At 34.3% G+C, this 25,078-nt stretch overlaps 2 protein-coding genes across 2 annotated transcripts; one reads left to right on the top strand and one right to left on the bottom strand.

Annotated features, from left to right (window-relative positions):
* Positions 1–1,914: 1,914 nt before the first annotated feature.
* On the bottom strand, positions 1,915–4,688 carry LOC125419602 (receptor-like protein 48). The gene is made up of 4 exons (XM_060812958.1): positions 4,672–4,688; positions 4,016–4,383; positions 2,876–3,523; positions 1,915–2,771 (listed from the first exon to the last, which is right to left on the bottom strand). Exons 1-4 carry the CDS (start codon positions 4,686–4,688, stop codon positions 1,915–1,917), a joined length of 1,890 nt encoding a protein of 629 aa, XP_060668941.1.
* Positions 4,689–4,824: 136 nt separating this feature from the next.
* Positions 4,825–5,858, top strand: LOC132800057 (uncharacterized). Its single transcript, XM_060812957.1, has 2 exons — positions 4,825–5,325; positions 5,430–5,858. The coding sequence occupies exons 1-2, from the start codon at positions 4,825–4,827 to the stop codon at positions 5,856–5,858; spliced, it is 930 nt and encodes a 309-aa protein (XP_060668940.1).
* The last annotated feature ends 19,220 nt before the right edge of the window (positions 5,859–25,078 follow it).

The raw sequence follows: 25,078 nt of genomic DNA, 5'->3' as shown, positions 1-25,078 counted from the left end.
TTCCTCATGGCTCCTTTCATTTGACACCATGTCGAGATTAAATCATCACCAACTCTCCTTCGAGTATTTTGCTCATTGGTCCACCATTGGAGAGCATAATGTCCTAACTCCATTGCTGCCAACTTCACCTTCTTACCTTCTAAATATTTGTGGCAGTCAAAAATCATCTCCATTTTTTCTTCCCACTCCAAATAAGCTTCGGGATCACTTTTTCCCATAAAAGGTGGGATGTTAACCTTGATATTTCCCAAATCATCATCTGTATCTTCCCTCCTATAAGGAAAAGTCTGTCTAGACCGCATCATCAAAAAGCCCAACCCTCCTGTTTACTATCCTTGGTCATGAAATTCACTTTCTCTTTGTTTTTCTTTGTAGTATTTCCTTTTTTTCCTTTTTTTTCTTTTTTTTTTTTTGGTTTGTTTTTTGGTGAGGTTTGAACCCAGCTCATGGGCTGGGATGTTGGTGCCTCTAAGCATCAGGGCTACCACACGACCTCTATTTTTCTTTTTAGTTTTACAATCGAGGTTTGCTATTCCTTACCATCCACCTTTAGGGAAATTGCTATTGAAGTGAAAGAAGGAGGTCTATTCAATGAAGATAAATTGGTGTGCGATCATCATTTTAATGGGTCTACAGAGTTAAGAGTGCCTGTAATGTTTGCTAGGTTGGCTTTTCTATGATATGGTGGAGGAAATTTATTGGCTCAATTGAATAATCAAAGTACTTTTTTTTTTTCATTTTTTTCACAAACCGTTTACGAATCAAAAACACTCCATTAAAACTCTTCACGACGCTTTTGGATGAAATTGATAGTTATGGAAATTTTTAAAAAAATTTCTTTTAAGTTAAAACACTTTTGGACATAGAAAGATGTATTCGTTGAAGTATTCTAAACATCTCTAAAGATGTTTGATCATATACTTCTAAACACATGAGATGTTCAATCATATATTTCTGAATATATTTGAGATATTCATTTATGAAAACGTTCAATTTTATACTTCTGAATGCATTTGACATATTCAGTCACATACTTTTAAACACATTTGAGATATTCATATATAAAAACGTGCGATCTCATACTTTTAAATATATTTAAAATGTTCAATAACATATTTATAAATGCATTTGAAATTTTCAATCCTATACTTTTGAATACAAATATGTTTAATTAGTAAATATCCTTAATAGTAATTTTGAATGGAATAAAAATATAAATTTGTGATTAATAATGTTCTCGCTTTTTTCTATTTTCTTTTTTGTTTACTTTATCAGTGCAAAATTTTAAGTTTTGGACATCAAATCTTCACAAACTACTTGGACCAACTCCTTAGCTAAGTTTTATTAGTATTTAGTTCTTTTTGTTCTTTTTTTTTTTTTTCATTCAACTAGTTATTTAGAACTTTATATTTATTCGGTCGCATGTGCAACATAGATACTATTTGTCCAATTTAATAAATTACTTAAATATTAAATATAGTAGCTAGTTTGTCCCTTAGTTTAAAAGTCCTAATTGGTACAATAATTCATACGGACATTTAAAATCCATTATTTTAACATGAAAGCACACCCATCATCTATATATAAAAGACATTGACATATTTAGTTAGCAAACTGAAAGCTAGAGCAAGATACAAAGACAAAGACATTAAAATCAAACCATGCACCAGAAAAAAAAGAAAAAAAAAAGAAAAAGAAAAAGAGCATGAAAACCAGTAAGAAGCATCAGCAAACGAAAACCAAGCTCTTTTCAGGCTAGAACCTTTCTTGTAGCATCCATCTAAATTTCTTCACAAACCTTGTCCATGCTCGATTCCTCCTTGTCACTGTGTCACCAAGAACACCTCCAACAACCAGTCCACTTAAAATTCCCACCCACACAAATTTTCGATCTAATTCAATTGGAGACTCTACCTATTGATCTTCAAATGTTGCATGTGTTGGTGGCAAGGCTTGCGAATTTTCACATTGGTTAAGTAAAGGCTTGCCACACAATTCGAGATTCCCTTCAAATAAACTGCTTTCAAAGGTATTAAACTGGGTTCCTTGAGGAATAGGCCCGATGAGATTGTTGTGAGAGACATTGAGGTATGCAAGGAATGCAAGCTGGTTCATCTGTTGAGGAATCTTCCCTGAGAGATTGTTATTAGAAAGGTCTAAGGATTCAAGCTCTTTTAAGTTTCCCAAAGATGTTGGGATGGGACCTGTGAGCATGTTGTTGGAAAGGTTGAGTGAACAAAGTGCAGTTAGGTTCCCAACTAATTCAGGAATCTCTCCTTCAAATTTGTTGCTTGAGAGATCGATGAAAGCAAAGTTATTTTGGATGGTTGTATGTGTTTCTCTCCCTTTCAAGGTTACTTCGACCCAATACCCAATAACGATGTAGACTCCACGATCTTTAGTCACATTATAACTCGTTATGAAATTCATGTATGAACGAATTTTACTAGCCACGTCAGTATCTTTCATGTAATTCAAACTAGAGATGTATTCAGATGGCAGTTCACCTACGAAATTGTTGAAAGATAGATCCATCACTTGCAACTTCGTAAACTCCAAATCCTTTTCAACTTTCCCAATTGCACCGTAGAACCCATTATGGCTCAATACCATAACTCTTAAATATGGAAGGGCCCCCAACCAAGATGGAAAAACATCAATCAATTGATTCTTTGAGACAACAAGACTTTCAAATTTCTTACAATTGGATAATGAGCGCGGTAACTGTCCTTGCAGCTTATTATCACTGAGATCAAGCAATGCCAAATTTCCTCCATTTTGCATATTTCAGGAATAATGCCGTGAAAAGAGTTTTTTCCTAAATTAATAACTGACAAGGAATGTGAAGGATTTTCAAAACATGCTGGAATTTCACCGCTCAAGTTGTTCCCAGACAAATTAAGGTAATCAAGAGAAGTCAGACTGCAATAATGTGGCAGAATTTCTCCACTTAGCATGTTTTTTGAGACATCGAATTCTTTGATCAATGGTGGAGGAATTGGAAGTGGCCCTCGTAGCATGTTTACCGCTAGTGACAATGACTCTAGTTTACTTTGATTCCTAAGGAAATCTGGGAACTCAATTAAGTTGCAAGAAGACATGAGTAGAACCTTGAACTTTGGAAATGATGCATTCATGTTTCCTTTCTCAAATTGAAACGACGTGTCAATATTTTTTAAGTCAAGCATACTTAGACTTCTCATTTTAGAAAACACATCAAATTTGACCATCCCATGTCCTAAATTATCAACAACTAATGAAAGAAATTTAAGATTCATGAGTTTGGATAATGATTGCGGAGTTGTGCCATAAAATTCATTTTGATGTAGAAAAAGGATAACAAGCTGGGTAAGATTTCCAATCCAAGATAGAATTGGATCACTTTTCTGAATGTCATCAACTCCCAAATGTTTAAGACGGGTAAGGTTTTGAAGAGAAGACGGAACGTAACCACTTAAACTATTTTCTCTAAGATCTAGTTTGGTTAGTTCGGTGAGCTTACCCAGCGAAGATGGAATAGGTCCTGAAAAATGGCACCTATGAGCATTAAACTCGTCCAGTCAGTGGAGATTTTCGATTGAAGAAGGTAGACTACCGGAAAACCTTGTACTTGAAAGTACCAAACTCTTAAGAGGACTATTTTGGTGGAATTCAGGCAAATATCCAGTGAGATTTTCATTGGATCTTACAACAAGAAATTGTAAATTTGGCAGTTGAAAAATTTCTGCAGGAAATTCACCATACAAGTCACAATTTTCTAAATTCAATGACACTAGCGAAGAGAAATTTTTTAGGAAAACAGGTACTGCAGATGATATATCAACCGAACCAAGATGAAGAAATTCCAACTTAGTTAGGTTAGATAGAATGGGATTTCTTAGTTTCAAAAACCTTTCTTCACTATCTCCAAAGAAATTGATAGACAGGTCAAGAGTTGCTAAATTTGACAGGTATGAAATTTCTATGGTAACTTGACCGAAGAAATGAGATAGAGAGAGATTAAGATAAGTTAGACCTGGAAACTCTCTGATAGCATAAGGAATCTGAGAGTAATTGAAATCATTGTCAGCAAGGTTCAACCTCTGAAGATGGAGGAGGTTAAAAAGAGTGCTGTTGGAGTTGATAGAACCAAAGAGACAACCACTGCTAACATCAAGCCCAATCACATGACCAGTTTCTTTGTCACATCGGATTCCATCCCACAAGCAGCAATTGCTGGCATTTTTATTCCACTGCAAGACCTTGGGATAAGCACCTTCATAAGAAGAAGCAAATTTGTCAATGACAAAGCTCTCCTTGAACTGCCACAACGCCCACTTCTCATCTTCCTGGCACGATGGCTGCTTATATGTTGGAATATAACCTGCTGTGCTGACGTGGAGGCTAAGGCAAATATTGAAAATGAGATCATACAGGTGTATTTCACAGTGGCTTATATGCCACGTGTTATGGAACTAACTAGAAGAATGAGAAAATGAGTGCATGAAAGTGTGAGAGAGAGAAAATACAGATTTATGCTTTTTATATAACAGAATTGTAATCATTTACATTTTTCATTATGTAAGCAAAAATATACTCTCTTCTCTCTGTCATATACACCAGAAAATATATACACATTTTTTTGCTCTCCTAACTTCTCTCTCTCTCAAGCTATCATCATCCATAATATACAATCTCTCAAGCTCCATTAACATGGTATCAGAGCAGGTTGAATCTGCGTTGGGAGTAAATACTGTGCTCTAAAAAAAAAAAATTGAAACAGAGCTCGAGCAATTCTGAGCTCGATTGAAGAGTGTAGGCTAGTATTACAGAACTGAAGCATCAATGGCTGGATCTGAAGTAAGGGCTCCTGTATTTTCAGGAGAGAACTATGAATTTTGGAGAATCAAGATGGTCACCATTTTCAAATCCTTCGGGCTTTGGAAATTTATGGAGAAAGGAATTCCAGTTTCTGCTGGGAAGCTAAAGGGGAAAATCGAAGAGGCTGAAGGAAGCTCAGCAAGTGAAGATGATGAACAGATGATGGAGTCTTACATGAAGGATGCAAAAGCTTTGGGGATTATTCAAGGTGCTGTTACCGATCAAATTTTTCCAAGGATAGCAAATGCAGAGACTGCAAAAGAAGCTTGGGAGCTCTTGTACAAAGAATTTCACGGTGGAGATCAGGTAAGATCTGTGAAATTGCAAAGTTTAAGGAGAGATTTCGAATACACTAGGATGAAGGATGATGAAACACTGTCCAATTATCATACAAGACTAAATGATCTAGTAAACCAGATGAAAACGTTTGGAGAGACACTGTCAAATGAAAGAATGGTTCAAAAGGTATTAATTAGCTTAACAAAAGCATATGAACCAATCTGTTTGGTGATAGAAAATACTAAGGATTTGACATCAGTGGAATTCAAGAAGTAATTGCGATTTTGAAGAGTCAAGAGCAGAGACTTGACCAGCAAGTTACTGATTCTACAGAGAAAGCATTCTCTACATTGTCTGTGAATTCCAAAATACAAAACAAAGGAGTGTCACAATCTAATGTAGCTAAGTTTCAAAAGTCATGGTCCTCAAAAGAGAAGAAATGGGAACCTAAACAAAAATTTCAGCAAAGGTTTCATGGAGCTCAAGTGACAAACACACATGCTGCAAACACTATTCACGGAGGGAGTAGATGGCAGGTTGGAAGCAGTCAAGATAATTCAAACCACAATGCAGAACCTGTGGCAAGTATCATTTTGGAGAATGTAGATTTAAAGGCAAGCCAAAATGCTATAATTGTGACAGGTTTGGACATTGGGCAAGAGAATGTACAATTGGAAGAAATGTGCAGAAAGCCAATTGTACAAATCAGATGGAAATGACAGGGAATATGTTTTATGCAGCAAGTGAGACTCATGACTCAAGCAAAAACAGTGAATGGTACATAGACAGTGGCTGCAGCAACCATATGACAGGAAATATCAGTTTATTGACTGATGTGAAGAGAAATATGTTTGGAAGGGTTCAAATGCCTAATGGAACACTAGAGAATATTGCTGGGAAAGGAACATTGGTGATTGACACTGACAAGGGAAAAAGACATATCAAAGAGGTACTATATTTACCTGGCTTGAAAGAAAACCTGTTGAGTGTTGGTCAAATGGATGAGCATGGCTATTATCTGACATTTGGTGGTGGAATGTGTCATGTGTATGATGGACCTACGCTTGAGAATCTGATTGTGCAAGTCAAAGCAAAAACAAATCGATGCTATCCGTTGACTATGACATCGTGTGAGCAGGTTGCATTAACAGTTCAAACTGAGCTGAGTATGGAAATTTGGCATAAAAGAATGGGACATCTTCATTCAAATGCTTTGCTTGAATTAAAAAGGAAGGATATGGTTGTGGGATTGCCAAAGCTTGGAGAAACGATGAAGGTCTGTGAAGGCTGCCAATTTGGAAAGCAACATAGAGAAGTTTTCCAAAAGAATGGTGCATGGAGCGCATATCAGCCACTGCAATTAGTTCATACAGATTTGTGTGGACCAATGCAAACAGAGACACTTGCTGGAAACAGGTACTTTATGCTGTTTGTAGATGACTGCACACGCATGGTTTGGGTGTATTTTTTAAGAAACAAATCTGAAGCTCTTATCTGTTTTAAGAAATTTAAAGCAATGGTTGAGTTGCAAAGTGGTTTTAAACTTAAGTGTCTAAGAAGTGATAGAGGAGGAGAATTTCTGTCTGCAGAGTTTATAAAATTCTGTGAATCTGAGGGAATTTAAAGCAATGGTTGAGTTGCAAAGTGGTTTTAAACTTAAGTGTCTAAGAAGTGATAGAGGAGGAGAATTTCTGTCTGCAGAGTTTATAAAATTCTGTGAATCTGAGGGAATTCAAAGACAAATGACAGTGGCTTACACTCCTCAACAGAATGGGGTAGTTGAAAGGAAGAATCGGGTGGTCATTGAAATGGCCAAGGCCATGCTACATGATAAACAAATGCCCTACTACTTGTGGGGAGAAGCTGTTCACACAGCTGTCTATCTGCTAAACAGATGTCCTACTAAAGCCTTGAATGGGGTGACACCTTTCGAAGCCTATAGTGGAAGAAAACCTGGTGTAGGACATTTGAAAATTTTTGGATCCATTTGTTATGTTCATGTACCAGCTGAAACAAGGCAGAAATTGGATTCAAAAAGTGTGAAAGGAATTTTTTGTTGGCTATGGAACCTGTGAGAAGGGGTATAGGATATTTGATCCTATAGTTAAAAAATTGATTTTATCAAGGGATGTTATATTTGATGAAGAAAGCTCATGGAATTGGAAGGAAGATGAGAGAAATAATGGAGGAAGGATAATTTCAGCAACCAAGGATGGTTGTAAAGTCTTAGAAGAAGTGAATCCAGCATTAAAAGACACTTACTATACACCAGAAAAATCAGCTCAAATTGTGCAAAATTCAAGGGAGACTACAAGCAGCAGCAGGGACAGTTCATATGCACCTAGGGGTACTAGCACTGACCCTACACACACTGAAACAGGTGGAAAGCATGCTGAATATGATCATACACCAGTAAAATGGAGGAATTTGACTGATATTATGGCAAAATGCAACAACTGCATCATTGAACCCGAAGACTACAATGAAGCAGCACAAAATCAGTCTTGGATCAATGCAATGACAGATGAGTTGAGGATGATTGAGAAAAATAAAACTTGGGAGTTGGTGAGTAGACCAGCAGATAAGCCTGTAATTGGGGTTAAATGGGTATACAAGACAAAACTTAATCTTGATGGCTCAATTCAGAAAAATAAAGCGAGGTTAGTGGCTAAAGGATATGCACAGAAACCAGGAGTGGATTTTAATGAAACTTTTGCCCCTATTGCAAGACTTGACACAATTAGGACCTTAATTGCTTTAGCAGCTCACAAAAGCTGGAAATTGTACCAGCTTGATGTTAAGTCAGCCTTTTTAAATGGTGTGTTGCAGGAAGAGGTCTATGTAGAACAACCAGATGGTTTTGTCATTGAAGGGCATGAGGATAAAGTATATAAGCTGCATAAGGCATTATATGGATTGAAACAGGCTCCTCGAGCCTGGTATAGTGAGATTGATGCATATTTCAGTGAGGGTGGTTTTCAAAAGAGTCAAAGTGAGGCCACTCTTTATACAAAGACCAGGGGAGAAAAAGGAATACTCATTGCAGCCATATATGTTGATGACATAGTGTATACAGGAAATGATGATGAAATGTTGCATTGGTTTAAGGCAGATATGATGAAAAGATATGAAATGACAGACTTGGGATTGTTACATCATTTCCTTGGAATGAGAGTAATACAAACAAGTTCCAGCATTTTCGTGCACCAGAAAAAATATGCTTCTACATTGCTGAACAAGTTTGGCTTAACTGATTGTAATCCAGTTCTTACACCATTAATTGCAAATGAGAAACTCAGCAAGGAAGATGGAAGTGGAACTGCAGATGAAGAGATGTATCGAAAGGTAGTGGGAAGTCTTCTATATCTGACAGCAACAAGACCAGATATTATGTTTGCTGCAAGTTTACTGGCAAGGTTCATGCATTGTCCCACAAAGAAGCATCTTGGTATAGCAAAAAGAGTATTAAGGTATGTCAAAGGTACCTTAGATTATGGAATAGAATATGTCAAGGGACAACAAGCTGTTTTAGTAGGGTACTGTGACAGTGACTGGAGTGGTTCTGTGGATGATATGAAAAGCACATCTGGATATGCATTTAGCTTTGGTAGTGGTGTATTCTCATGGGCTTCGGTTAAACAACATTGTGTAGCACTCTCTACAGCTGAGGCAGAATATATAAGTGCCTCAGAAGCAACTGCACAGGCAATTTGGCTTCGGTTTGTGTTGGAAGATTTTGGTGAAATGCAAGTGAGAGCTACACCTCTACACTGTGATAATACCTCAGCCATTGCCATCACAAGGAATCCAGTCTTTCACCAGAAAACTAAACACATAGACAGAAGATATCACTTCATCAAAGAGGCCTTGCAGAATGGAGTTGTAAATCTGACATTTTGTGCTTCCAAAGAACAAATTGCAGATATATTTACCAAATCATTACCAAGGGACAGATTCAATTATTTGAGGGAAAAGCTTGGAGTTGTCTCAGCACAGAGGTTACAGGGGAGTGTTGGAATATAACCTGCTGTGCTGACGTGGAGGCTAAGGCAAATATTGAAAATGAGATCATACAGGTGTATTTCACAGTGGCTTATATGCCACGTGTTATGGAACTAACTAGAAGAATGAGAAAATGAGTGCATGAAAGTGTGAGAGAGAGAAAATACAGATTTATGCTTTTTATATAACAAAATTGTAATCATTTACATTTTTCATTATGTAAGCAAAAATATACTCTCTTCTCTCTGTCATATACACCAGAAAATATATACACGTTTTTTTGCTCTCCTAACTTCTCTCTCTCTCAAGCTATCATCATCCATAATATACAATCTCTCAAGCTCCATTAACAATAAGAAGCAAAAGAGTAGTTATCAGAAACTACAATCTCACACAACAAAGAAATTTTCAAAAATAAACGTAACAACACTGTTAAGCACAACGGTATCCTCATTATATATGCTAACTCTAAGATCTTTTTCTTCTGTCTTTTTTTTTTTTTTCGGTTCTCGCCTAATTTTCTGTTTTTTGAACTACAACTGAAGATACCAAGCTTCTTCTTAAATAGTGAATAAAATGTGGATTATTAGCTTTGATAACCCCTGAACTATACGTATAATAGCACTTTGGTCCTTAAACAATTTTTTTTTTGGCACTTTGATACTAAAAATAGTTTTAAAGATCAAAGTAAACTAGGTAAACTTAGGTATCAAAATGTTAAAAACAAAGATTTAAGGACCAGAATACGATTATGGATACAGTTCAAAAACAAATATATAAAGCTATAACCCTAAATGTTGTTAGCTAGCAAAAGCTTTCGTGAAGTTACTTTTTCAACTCTCTGTCCCTCGTGTCCTGGAGTAAAAATCTGAGTCAATGGTGTGTCTTGAAGTACTAAGTTTAAGTCAAAAAAAGTACTTTGCATAAACTGTATGATTTAAACAGATAAAGTAACAAGAGCCAAATTACACACAAAGACAGAGGAAAGATCTGTAGGGTATATGCTCCTCAGACAAAGTGGCGACATACTGAGAATGTCATATTAATTAAGGATTTAAAATAAAAATTTTAGTTGAATAAGTAACAAACCTTCCTAATTGTCAGCTCAATAAATTTGACATAAGATGGAAACTATGTTTCCAATAAATCAAAACTATATATATATATATATATATATATTCAATTTTAATTCACCTTTTACAACTGTTTCACGTATATTTTTCCAAATTTAATAAACATAAAAAATACACATTTATTATATGTTTAAAACTTAAAAGAAAAAATTTACTTAATTGTTTTGTTTCAAAATTAGTTCTTCATTGTTTTGATTATTTAATTTAATTATGTTTATGCTATGTCAAGAAAACTGGAGCGCTATAGCTAATAATACTTCAAGGAAGTCAATAACAAGCTAATGAATCTCCCACAGCCCAGTTGACAATGTCCCATAGCTCAGCTGGCAGCCCACTTTTAATGTTTTAGGGTGTAAGTTGTTATTATTATTATTATTATTATTTTTTATTGTAGTAGACAAAGTAGTCCGAGTACTGATGCTCAAGGACCGAAGTCTTTAAAACAAATATTCAAAAACCAAAGTGCAATTATGAATATGATTTATGCACTCATATTTAGAGCTAATGACCATTAAATGTTAGCAAGCTATAGCTTCCATGAAGTTTACTTGAAAAAAAATAATAATAATAATAAAGTTTACTTCAAGTCTTCGTCCATCATGAGTCTTGGAATACCAACTCAAGCCAAAAAAAAAAAACAAAGGTTTACTATATGTCTTTGTCCATCATGAATCTTGAAGCGCCGAGTCTAAGTCAATCGTGTTCCAGATGCTAAGTTTAAGTCAAGTCATGTGAAATTGTCTTCCCTCTCGTTAAGACTTGGATCGAAAGTCTACTTTAAGTCTTTGTCCATCATGAGTCTTTGTCCATCATGAGTCTTGGAGTACCAAGTCCAAGTCAATCGTGTTCCAGAAGCTACAAGTCAAGTCATGTGAAATTGTCTTCTCTCTCATTCGGACTTGGAGCGACACTTATCTAAATAAGTCCCTAAACTATGCCAAATTTGCATGCCAAATTTGCACCTTAACCCCTAAATTTTTTACACTTTGGTCCCTAAACATTAATCTTTTACATTTTGATCTTTAAAATTATTTTTAGTTTACCTTTTAACAGTTTTGACATTGTAATGCACCTACTTCAACGAAAAAAAAAAAAAAAACAACAAAATTTCAAAATCATACAACTTTACAATATTCTTGCTGGCTGTATTGAATGCACAGAATGTCTCAAAATTGATAAAATGTAGATGAAAAATAATGTAAGGACCAAAATGCACCATATAGTTTAGGGATGCCAAATAAAAAGTTCTAAGACCAACTGCAAATGTGGTCACAGCCTAGCGATTAAATGAGCAATAACTTAATAATAGGGGTGGAAATGGATTGTGCGAGTCAAATATTAAATTCTCAAAGGGAAAATATCATTAGAGATTCTAAACTATACTACTAGTGATAAATAGGTCCTTAAATTATTTATTTATTTTTTTGAATACAAATTGATCCATGAACATATGAATTTGTTATATATGTCTATAACAAATTTTCGATTCAAAATTTTATTATCATGAGCAAACAAGGTAAAACTTTATATAATTTTGCGACCACACATGCAATAAACACTAAAATAAACCAACATAATACTTTTAAATATATTTTTAAATAAAATACATATTTTTATTAATAATCATTTAAATATCTTAAAGATTAATTTTTTTTCCATAGAAAATCATGAAAACAAAATTGGGAATGCACTCAATCCTTTTGAAATATTTTTCAAAAAGATAAAAAATATGTAAATTATTTATTAGTAATTTTATTCTTAAAATGAAATATCATTTGTTAAAGTTTCTTTTTTAGTTCATTTATTTATTATAAAAAATATTTTCTCATAATTTATGGAAATAAGTTATAAACTTATTTTAATCTTAATTTCTTATATTGATTTTTTTTATTTTAAATTCTTAAAAAAATTTCAAACATTTAATACTCAAATCAAATTTTAAATATGGTTTTGTATAGAGAGTATGACTTTTAGATTTTTATTAGTCATAAAGATTTTTTTTATTTTAAAATTATGTAACACTTTCAAAATTCTTTCGAACCCTAAAACTAACCGTTTTAAAAAAGTCTCGACATGCCAGTGCCCCACACTCCTCCATATTGATTATTAGAATCCACCACCTTGGGGTCCAATATCCTCGCTAGCATATTTTTGTCCAGGACTTCTGGCCTATTATTCTCTACTGACCTATTATTCTCTATTGATATTATCTCCAATTTAACCACTACACTCAATATAAATTTTTTTATTCAAAGTTTTCCATAAAATCATCCATTCTAGGATTGCTCTCGCTGAAGAAATTCTTTCGAACCATGAAATCAACCACTCTGAAAATGTTTCGGTGTTATGAGAATACTATAACATTTGAATCATCCTTTAATCTACACCCAGGCAATGTAAGATTTGTCAGGAATCATCCAGAATTCCTTCTTGGAACCCTAGATAAGCCTTGATCTCATGGGAAATCCTACCAAACAATTCTACGGAAAATCCTCCAACATCTCCCCTAAGGGTAGAGAATGCCCCAAAAATTATCTGCACAAAAACTCACTCTTATATTATGCCACTTTATTCATCCCTCCTTAGTACAATTTATTCCACAATTGATAGCACTTTGATAACAAAATATAAATTTAGATATATATATATTAGAAATAATTTAAAAATACGAAATACCTTTAATTATTCACGTCCGCCCACACCACCCACTTAGCACCATACATTTCAATTACATTTCAATTATAATTTTACAAACATACCGATGTGTAATATAGAAAGGTAAAACAACTACCACATCAACAATAATAATAATAACTATTTTAACGAAAATAATAGTATTAATAACTTGCTCGATGGCTACCATATTACCATACACGCTCGAGGACTATCATACTTATCAAAAAGCGATCACCTGTCCAAGAGCTATCACATAACCACACCTACTCAAGGGCTATCTCACATGCCCACAGGTCTATGGTACCTATAGGATAACCATAATAAATAATTAACAATCATCCTGACCATAGAGGGGGTGGCTGATACTCACTCTGTATTAAACCCTGTCTACCCTCAGGTCCATGGCTCCAACAGGAAGACCCTATAAAACTTGCGCGCTAATCATATATACCGTATTATTGGATTTATGCTCTTGGAGCAAGCTAATCCGTGATCAGGAGCCTTTATTAATAATGGGTCGTGGGATCCCCAAACTAGCTCATTAAATGACAAAGCCCATTTAACTGATTATTAAGATACAAGAAAGAACCTATTAAGTGGGCCCAAGGTGTTATGAAACCTTAGGAGAATTAGGGTTAGAAGTGTATAAATACACTGCTTACTAGCCTCCAGAAAATTTTTTTCTAGAGATTGAGAATCTCAGTAGAGAATTAAAAACACCTTGAGAGAAAAACAGAAACTATGAGTTTCAGGGTTTTTTTAGATTAACCTTCTTGTTTCTTTTGTGATCAGGTGCGCCCACCCACAGATCTGTAACTAGAGAATAGTTTGGAAGGTCCTGCGCATAAAGGTTTGTAAAATTAATGGATAATGATATAATTTATCACATTCTTTATTCAATCTCGATCAGGCTTCCGCTGTATATATATGATTCCAACAATTGATATCAAAGCCGTGATTGAATCGGTGTGTGATAAATCGAATCCAATTTTTTTTACAAGTTTTATTTTCATGTATATGTGATGTATATTAGATATATGGCACCTAGTATTCTATTATTCATGTTATTTATAATTTTTTGTATTATGAATGAATGATTTGGTTTTGGCCTTAATCCATAGTAGATTTCTGCTTGTATTTTTTTTGGGATGTAACAAGGAGGCTAATCATAAGATTACGGTTTCCTCCTTGATTGATTGATTTATTTATTTTTCTTGCAATTTTATTTGAATTTTTATATGTAAATTCGGATTCATTGGAAAAATATGTAAAAGTACCCGAAAAAAACTGCATACTCATTGCTGTTCAATATTTTTCGTGAGGATCGGAGCTGCGCCTTGACAAACCAACACCATAAGCAGTTGAAGGACACGAAGGATGATCGGTGGGAGGAGAACGATCGCCAGAAACACTGTCACACGCCCACATGCGCCATCCAAAGTGGCTGAGAGTGGGATTCATGCGCCTGAATTCATCAGGCGCATGGGGGAACGTGTATGGTCGGATTTTGATGATTTTTGGTGGGATGGTTCTTTAAATGGTTGTCTACCTCTCTGTAAAATTTTGTAAGGATCTAAATTTTGTGTGGTGGATAGCGGCGGTTTTGGTGCTCGGGATCAATAGGGGACAAGTTAGGGTTTTGTATTTTCGAGCCAAAAACCCTAGAAACCAATTCTAACTTGGCCCACTTCCCATAGACTTGCAAGATCAGAAGAAAAGAAGAAGAACGGGCCAGATATCAAGTTGAGCTTCTTAGCCCTATTGGGCTTATAATTTTCTTTTCTAGGAAACCATGGATTATGGCCTATTAATTATTCTATGTTTATAATTGTTTAAATTATACGGATATAACATGTGATATATGCTTAACATGCCATTTAGAATAGGTAGTGCCATATAATTGCATCATTTGATATATACATGTGCATAATAATATTTGTTTTATCTAGATAATATTATTATGGAAAACCTTAATTAATTAATGAAACATGTTGAATGGGCAAAGGTTAAAAATTAATTCAATTAATTTGAAACCTGCGGGCTCCATTAAGGGTCCAATAATAAAATGGTTATGTGATGCCCCAACGGATAAGCATGATCGAATTTTATTGGATTGGATCTAAAATAATTTCAAAATTTTAATAAGGTTGTACGGCCCAACGTCGATAATGCTTAGATATTAAAGATAATTTTGAAATTAAATTAATGGTTATTACATTCAGTTTTAGTGACATTAATAATCCTCCCAACGAGGCTCTGTCAGTATTATTAAAAGCCCAAAGATTATTGAAACAATGGTTGATTCCTAAAATTAATTTTGAAAGATGTGTGTTTGTGTTATTTGAGAAGGCTCTGTCTAAGGAAGTAGGTTTTTAAGGAGTCTTTGACCTACCTCACCTTTCCTGGAAGATGACTTGATAGGATACTACACATATCGGATTTAAAAAGTTTTAATTTTTTAAATCAATTTTCGGTGGTGTGTGTTGGTGTTATCTAAGAAGGCTCTATGTAAGGAGGTAGGTTTTTAAGGAGTCTGAGACCCACCTCACCTTTCCTGGGAGCTAACTTAGTAGAACATTAAAACATACCATGTTCAAAGTTTAATTTATTACAAATATCTTGCCCAATGTAAGTATTTGTAATGGAAATTAAATTATTGTTACAATAAATATTAATAATAAGTAGTTTAAGGGATCTACATATTTGTATGTTTGTTGTGTTGATTAAGTGTTAATATGTGTGCATTTTAATTTTCAGAAAATGGTATCCTTTAATCCTCTTGCTACAATTTTGAATAAAAAAACCATTGGATGGAAATAACTACGAGCTATGGAAAACCAATTTCTACATTGTCCTTGATTTTGATAGAATTAAATTCATTACAACAACTCCCAAACCCCAGCAGCCCGCTGCTAATGCTTCAAAAGAAACTAAGAAGCAATTTGCAGATTGGCAACGAGCAAATACAACAGCTCGCTGTTATATTCTTGCCAGCGTTGCAGAGCATCTACAGAAGCAACTTAATAATCTAGAGCGTGTATCAGAAATAATTCTGACTCTAGATGGGATGTTTGGTAAAAGCAGCAGTACTGCTAGACAAGCAGCTATAGGGGCATTAATGAACACTCGTATGACTGGAGGAAGTGTGTGGGACCATTGTCTAAAGATGATGGCGCATATCAGTACTACGGAAGTGATGGGGGCTAAGCTGGAACAAGAGATGAAGATAGACATGATCTTGGAATCTCTACCAAATAGCTTTTGTCAGTTCAAAATGAATTATAATATGAACAAACTGAAGCTTACTCCTATTGAACTGATGCACGAGCTTGAGAGTGCTGAAAGATCTCTTGGGAAGCAAGAAAGTGCTTATCATGCTGAAAGTTCTTCAAAACCTAAAGGGAAACCTAAGGGTGGAAAGAAGAACAAGAAGTAAAAGGGAATAGGTCTAACTACCAAACCAGCTGCAATGAAGAAGCCGAAAGGCAAGTGCTTCAAGTGCGGACAAAAAGGTCACTAGAAGAAGAATTGTCCTAAATCAGGTATGGGCAGTCTAAATGTTGTTGAGGCTTGTCTAGTGGAGAATTACAATGATAAATGGATCATTGATTCAGGAGCCATTAACCATGTTTGTTACTCTTTGCAGTGCTGGGGCACCCCAAATCCGAATATGGCTTAAACTGGGTTTGTGCCATTTTCATAATTCTGTGGGTGTCTTTGAAACAGATTTAGATGGGACCAAGTTTAGTATGTATGCAGCTGTTTCTAAGGCATATCCCCAGAACGATTCAGGTAATGATGAATAACTAAGCATTGACCTCATCATATCTAAGAGGGTTCTATTTCTCCTTTTAGAGACTCCATTTTGCTGGGGCGTTCCAGGAGATGATAATTGAGAAACTATCCCCTCTTTAGCCAAGTAAGACTTGAACTCTCCAGACAAGCATTCACCGCCTCGGTCAGACCGAAGCTGCTTGATATGGATAACCAATTGCTTTTCTGCCTCAGCCTTATACTCTCGAAATTTATTAAAAGCTTCAGCTTTTGGCGCATTTGGTAAACATAACCATATCTTGAGTAGTCATCGGTAAATGTGATGAAATACTCATATCCGCCTCTGGCTTGAACCCTCATTGGTCCATATACATCAGTATGTACCAATTCTAATTGTATGGTGGCACGATTTCCTTTGGCCTTGAAAGGCTTCTTTGTCATTTTACCTTCTAAACATGATTCACATACTGGTATAGGTTCAAAGATTAAGGAATTTAAAATTTCACTTTTAACCAAACCATGAATTCTGCTAGAAGTAACATGACCCAATCGCAAATGCCATAGATAGGTTTCATTTGAAACCTTCCTTTTCTTAGATAAGGGAAGTTGATCTTCATCAGTATTTTCAATGGCATTTATACTATAAGACAAATGAGTTAAAAAATATAAACCATTTATCAATAATCCAGAACAAATAAAAGTATTATTACTCTTTATTGAAACTGAGGAATTAAACTGTACTGTTAAACCATGTTCAACTAAACAACTAACAGGAACCAAATTCCTATTAAAATCCGGAATAAATAAACAGTTTGATAACCATAAAGTTTTATTATTAAAACATAACTCCATCAGTCCTACTACCATTACGGAGACATATTCCCGTTTTTCCAACTTCAAACTTCTTTGTCCTTTATTAAGTGGACTGCTTTGTTTGAACCACTACAAAGAGTAACAAACATGATTAGTGGCTCCTGAATCAATGATCCATTTATCATTGTAATTCTCCACTAAACAAGCCTCAACAACATTTATACTACCCAAACCTGATTTAGGACAATTCTTCTTCCAGTGACCTTTTTGTCCGTACTTGAAGCACTTGCCTTTCGGTTTCTTCATTGCAGCTAGTTTGGCAGCTGGACCTATTCCCTTCTGCTTCTTGTTCTTCTTTCCACCCTTAGGTTTCCCTTTAGGTTTTGAAGAACTTTCAGCATGATAAGCACTTTCTTGCTTCCTAAGAGACCTTTCAGCACTCTTAAGCTCGTGCATCAGTTCAACAGGAGTAAGCTTCAGTTTGTTCATATTATAATTCATTTTGAACTAACTAAAGCTATTTGGTAGAGATTCCAAGATCATGTCTATCTTCATCTCTTGTTCCAGCTTAGCCCCCATCACTTCCGCAGTACTGATATGCGCCATCATCTTTAGACAATGGTCCCGCACACTTCCTTCAGTCATACGAGTGTTCATTAATGCCCCTATAGCTGCTTGTCTAGCAGTACTACTACTTTTACCAAACATCCCATTTAGAGTCAGAATTATTTCTGATACACGCTCTAGATTATTAAGTTGCTTCTGCAGATGCTCTGCAACGCTGGCAAGAATATAACAGCGAGCTGTTGTATTTGCTCATTGCCAATTTGCAAATTGCTTCTTAGTTTCTTTTGAAGCATTAGCAGCGGGCTGCTGGGGTTTGGGAGTTGTTGTAATGAATTTAATTCTTTCAAAATCAAGGACAATGTGAAGATTGGTTTTCCATAGCTCTTAGTTATTTCCATCCAATGGTTTTTTATTCAAAATTGTAGCAAGATGATTAAAGGATGCCATTTTCTGAAAATTAAAATGCACACATATTAACACGTAATCAACACAACAAACATACAAATATGTAGATCCCTTAAACTATTTATTATTAATATTTATTGTAACAATAATTTAATTTCCATTACAAATACTTACGCAGGGCAAGACATTTGTAATAAATTAAACTTTGAACATGGTATGTTTTAATGTCCTACTAAGTTAGCTCCCAGGAAAGGTGAGGTGGGTCTCAGAATCCTTAAAAACCTACCTCCTTAGACAGAGCCTTCTTAGATATCACCAACACACACCACCAAAAATTGATTTAAAAAATTAAAACTTTTTGAACCCGATATGTGTAGTGTCCTATCAAGTCAACTCCCAGGAAATGTGAGGTGGGTCAAAGACTCCTTAAAAACCTACCTCCTTAGACAGAGCCTTCTCAAATAACACAAACACACATCTTTCAAAATTAATTTTAGAAATCAACCATTGTTTCAATAATCTTTGGACTTTTAATAACACTGACAGAGCCTCGTTGGGAGGATTATTAATGTCACTAAAATTGAATGTAATAACCATTAATTTAATTTCAAAATTATCTTTAATATCTAAGCATTGTTGACGTTGGGCCATACAATCTTATTAAAATTTTGAAATTATTTTATATCCAATCCAATAAAATCTGATCATGCTTATCCGTTGGGCCATCACATAACCATTTGATTATTGAACCCTTAATGGAGTTTCAAATTAATTGAATTAATTTTTAACCTTCACCCATTCAATATGTTTCATTAATTAATTAGGGTTTTGCATAATAATATTATCTAGATAAAACAAATATTATTATGCACATGTATATATCAAATGATGCAATTATATGGCACCACCTATTCTAAATGGCATGTTAAGCATATATCACATGTTAAACAATTATAAACATAGAATAATTAATAGGCCATAATCCATGGTTTCCTAGAAAAGAAAATTATAAGCCCAATATGGCTAAGAAGCCCAACTTGATATCTGGCCCGTTCTTCTTCTTTTTTTCTGATCTTGCAAGTCTATGGGAAGTGGGCCAAGTTAGAATTGGTTTTTAAGGTTTTTGGCCCCAAAACACAAAACCCTAACTTGTCCCCTATTGATCTCGAGCACCAAAACCGCCGCTAGCCGCCACACAAAATTCAGATCCTTACGAAATTTTACAGGGAGGTAGACAACCATCTGAAGAACCATCCCACCAAAAATCATCAAAATCTGACCATACACGTTCCCCCATGAGCCTGATGAATTTAGATGCATGAATCCCACTTTCAGCCACTTTGGATGGCGCGTGTGGGCGCGTGACAGTGTTTCCGGTGATTCGCCTCCCACTGATCATCCTTCATGTCCTTCAACTGCTTATGGTGTTGGTTTGTCAAGGCGCAGCTCCGATCCTCACGAAAAATATTGAACAGCAACGAGTATGCAGTTTTTTTTTTTCGGGTACTTTTAAATATTTTTCCAATGAATCTGAATTTACATATAAAAATTCAAATAAAATTGCAGGAAAAATAAATAAATCAATCAATGAAGGAGGAAACCGTAATCTTATGATTAGCCTCCTTGTTATATCCCAAAAAAAATACAAGCAAAAATCTACCATGGATTAAGGCCAAAACCAAATCATTCATTCATAATACAAAAATTATAAATAACATGAATAATAGAATACTAGGTGCCATATATCTAATATACATCACATATACATGAAAATAAAACTTGTAAAAAAAATTGGATTCGATTTATCACACACCGATTCAATCACGGCTCTAATACCAATTGTTGGAATCATATATATATAGCGGAAGCCTAATCGAGATTGAATAAAGGATGTGATAAATTATGTCATTATCTATTAATTTTACTAACCTTTATGTGCAGGACCTTCCAAACTATTCTCTAGTGACAGATCTGTGGGTGGGCGCACCTGATCACAAAAGAAACAAGAAGGTTAATCTGAAAAAACCCTGAAACTCACAGTTTCTGTTTTTCTCTCAAGGTGTTTTTAATTTTCTACTGAGATTCTCAATCTCTAGAAAAAAAATTTCTGGAGGCTAATAAGTAGTGTATTTATACACTTCTAACCCTAATCCTCCTAAGATTTCATAACACCTTGGGCCCACTTAATAGGTTCTTTTTTGTATCTTAATAATCAGTTAAATGGGCTTTGTCATTTAATGAGCTAATTTGGGGATCCCACGACCCATTATTAATCAAGGCTCCTGATCACGGATTAGCTTGCTCCAAGAGCACTAATCCAATAATACTGTATACGTGATTAGCGCGCAAGTTTTATACGGTCTTCCTATGGGAGCCATGGACCTGAGGGTAGACAGGGTTTAATACAGAGTGAGTATCAGCCACCCCTTCCATGGTCAGGATGATTGTTAGTTGTTTATTATGGTTATCCAACAGGTACCATAGACCTGTGGGCTGGCAAATACTTTTGTACAGCGAGCAGTAGGAGCCCCCCTCCTTGGCCGGAGGTCGCTGTTGTGGATCGGTGCGCAGGTTATATTCGGGGTCGTCCCGATGAGGTTAGACAAGGTATAATGCAAAATTAGCACTAGCCTTCTCCCTTTTAGCCGCAGGATGATTGTTATTACGAGTTAGTGTGCATATGACCATGGCCATCCAGTGGGAGTTATGGGTTCCAGATATGGCAAGTTTCGTGTATAGTGAGCAGCAGCCGCCCTCTCGGTCTACTGTTTAGCCATGGCAGATTATTATCATCGGCGCCGTTGAGACGTCAAGGCAATTGGATGCATGTTCTCTCTTTAACCTCCCTGTCAGGCCATACTTGGAGACGTTGAATATCATTGGGCGCCATTGGTAGATAGTATGATGCATCAAGTATTTTCTTATATATATACATTTACGTATGTTATATTATATTATGTTTGTATGTATCATACCTTACGGGGATGACGACCCGATGTGGCCCATGAAAAGCTAGTCTCGCAACTATATTGCCTAGGAGTCTAGGGGATTGGATGGTCAATATGGACAACTATCCTCGGACTATATTGATAGCAGAGTATCGGTGACAGCCGGATTCATGGATTGTGCAGTATGCTGGGGTATCGTTCGTACCTCCGATATGAGTATATATTCGTAATATGTGTGAATTTTAAAATATTATTTTACCTTATATTATTTTATCTATTACTAATATGATTTTCCAACATTATACTTAATTGCTTTTGTTGTCATTACTATTATTAATATTGTTATTATTATTTATCATCATTTCATTTACATTTATTTTTATTATTTTTATTATTATTATCATTTTTATTGTTATAGTAATTATTAATATTATCACCATTATTATAATTTTTATTGTTACCATCATTTATTATTATTATTACTACTATTATTATTATTATTATTATCATACGGTACCTCTGGACAAGTATCACAGCCTACGGGTAAGAAAGATAGCCACTGGGCAAGTATAATAGTGCTTGGACAAGTGGTAGCTTTTGGACATGTGAGATAGCCCTTGAGTAGGCGTGGTTATGTGATAGCTCTTGGACAGGTGATCGCTGTTAGATAAGTATGATAGTCCTCGAGCATGTATAGTAATATGGTAGCCATCGAGCAAGTTATTAATACTATTATTTTCGTTAAAATAGTTATTATTATTATTGTTGATGTGGTAGTTGTTTTACCTTTCTATATTACACATTGGTATGTTTGTAAAATAATAATTGAAATGTATGGTGCGAAGTGGGTGGTGTGGGCGGACGTGAATAATTAAAGGTATTTCGTATTTTTAAATTATTTCTAATACATATATCTAAATTTATATTTTGTTATCAAAGTGCTATCAATTGTAGAATAAATTGTAATAAAGAGGGATGAATAAAGTGGCATGATATAGGAGTGAGTTTTTGTGCAAATAATTTTTGGGGCATTCTCTACCCTTAGGGGAGATGTTGCAGGATTTTTTGTAAAACTGTTTGGTAGGATTTCCCATGAGATCAAGGCTTATCTAGGGTTCCAAGAAGGAATTCTGGATGATTCCTGACAAATCTTACATTGCCTGGGTATAGATTAAAGGATGATTCAAATGTTATAGTATTCTCATAACACCGAAACATTTTTAGAGTGGTTGATTTCATGGTTCGAAAGAATTTCTTCAGCGAGAGCAATCCTAGAATGGATGATTTTATGGAAAACTTTGAATAAAAAAATTTATATTGAGTGTAGTGGTTAAATTGGAAATAATATCAGTAGAGAATAATAGGTCAAACATCTTGGGCAAAAATATACTAGCGAGGATATTGGACCCCAAGGTGGTGGATTTTGATAATCAATATGGACGAGTGTGGGGCATTGGCAAGTCGAGACTTTTTTAAAACGGTTAGTTTTAGGGTTCGAAAGAATTTTGAAAGTGTTACATACTTTTAAATTAAAAAAAATCTTTATGACTAATAAAAATCTAAAAGTCATACTCTCTATACAAAACTATATTTAAAATTTGATTTGAGTATTAAATGTTTGAAATTTTTTTAAGAATTTATAATAAAAAAATCAATATAAGAAATTAAGATTAAAATATGTTTATAACTTATTTCCATAAATTATGAAAAAATATTTTTTATAATAAATAAATGAACTAAAAAAGAAACTTTAACAAATGATATTTCATTTTAAGAATAAAATTACTAATAAATAATTTACATATTTTTTATCTTTTTGAAAAATATTTCAAAAGGATTGAGTGCATTCCCAATTTTGTTTTCATGATTTTCTATGGAAAAAAATTAATCTTTAAGATATTTAAATGATTATTAATAAAAATATGTATTTTATTTAAAAATATATTTAAAAGTATTACGTTGGATTATTTTAGTGTTTATTGCATGTGTGGTCGCAAAATAATATAAAGTTTTACCTTTGTTTGCTCATGATAATAAAATTTTGAATCGAAAATTTGTTATAGACGTATATAACAAATTCATATGTTCATGGATCAATTTGTATTCAAAAAAATAAATAAATAATTTAAGGACCTATGTATCACTAGTAGTATAGTTTAGAACCTCTAATGATATTTTCCCTTTGAGAATTTAATATTTGGCTCCCACAATCCATTTCCTATTATTAAGTTATTGCTCATTTAATCGCTAGGCTGTGACCACATTTGCAGTTGGTCTTAGAACTTTTTATTTGGCATCCCTAAACTATATGGTGCATTTTGGTCCTTACATTATTTTTCATCTACATTTTATCAATTTTGAGACATTCTGTGCATTCAATACAGCCAGCAAGAATATTGTAAAGTTGTATGATTTTGAAATTTTTTTTTTTTTTTTTTTTCGTTGAAGTAGGTGCATTACAATGTCAAAACTGTTAAAAGGTAAACTAAAAATAATTTTAAAGATCAAAATGTAAAAGATTAATGTTTAGGGACCAAAGTGTAAAAAATTTAGGGGTTAAGGTGCAAATTTGGCATGCAAATTTGGCATAGTTTAGGGACTTATTTAGATAAGTGTCGCTCCAAGTCCGAATGAGAGAGAAGACAATTTCACATGACTTGACTTGTAGCTTATGGAACACGATTGACTTAGATTTGGTACTCCAAGACTCATGATGGACAAAGACTAAAAGTAGACTTTCGATCCAAGTCTTAATGAGAGGGAAGACAATTTCACATGACTTGACTTAAACTTAGCATCTGGAACACGATTGACTTAGACTCGGCGCTTCAAGATTCATGATGGACAAAGACATATAGTAAACCCTTTTTTTTTTTTTTTTTTTTTTTTTTTTTTTGGCTTGAGTTGGTATTCCAGGACTCATGATGGACGAAGACTTGAAGTAAACTTTATTATTATTATTACTTTTTTTCAAGTAAACTTCATGGAAGCTATAGCTTGCTAACATTTAAGGGTCATTAGCTCTAAATATGAGTGCATAAATCATATTCATAATTGCACTTTGGTTTTTGAATATTTGTTTTAAAGACTTTGGTCCTTGAGCATCAGTACTCGGACTACTTTGTCTACTACAATAAAAAATAATAATAATAATAATAATAATAACAAATTACACCCTAAAAGATTAAAAGTGGGCTGCGAACTGAGCTATGGGACATTGTCAACTGGGCTGTGGGAGATTCATTAGCTTGTTATTGACTTCCTTGAAGTATTATTAGCTATAGCGCTCCAGTTTTCTTGACATAGCATAAACATAATTAAATTAAATAATCAAAACAATGAAGAACTAATTTTGAAACAAAACAATTAAGTAAATTTTTGCTTTTAAGTTCTAAACATATAATAAATGTGTATTTTTTATGTTTATTAAATTTGGGAAAATATACGTGAAACAGTTGTAAAAGGTGAATTAAAATTGAATATATATATATATAGTTTTGATTTATTGGAAACATAGTTTCCATCTTATGTCAAATTTATTAAGCTGACAATTAGGAAGGTTTGTTACTTATTCAACTAAAATTTTTATTTTAAATCCTTAATTAATATGACATTCTCAGT

The sequence above is a fragment of the Ziziphus jujuba genome, chromosome 11, assembly GCF_031755915.1.
Source record: "Ziziphus jujuba cultivar Dongzao chromosome 11, ASM3175591v1".
Taxonomy (NCBI): domain Eukaryota; kingdom Viridiplantae; phylum Streptophyta; class Magnoliopsida; order Rosales; family Rhamnaceae; genus Ziziphus; species Ziziphus jujuba.
This window is presented reverse-complemented; position numbering and strand designations above follow the sequence as displayed.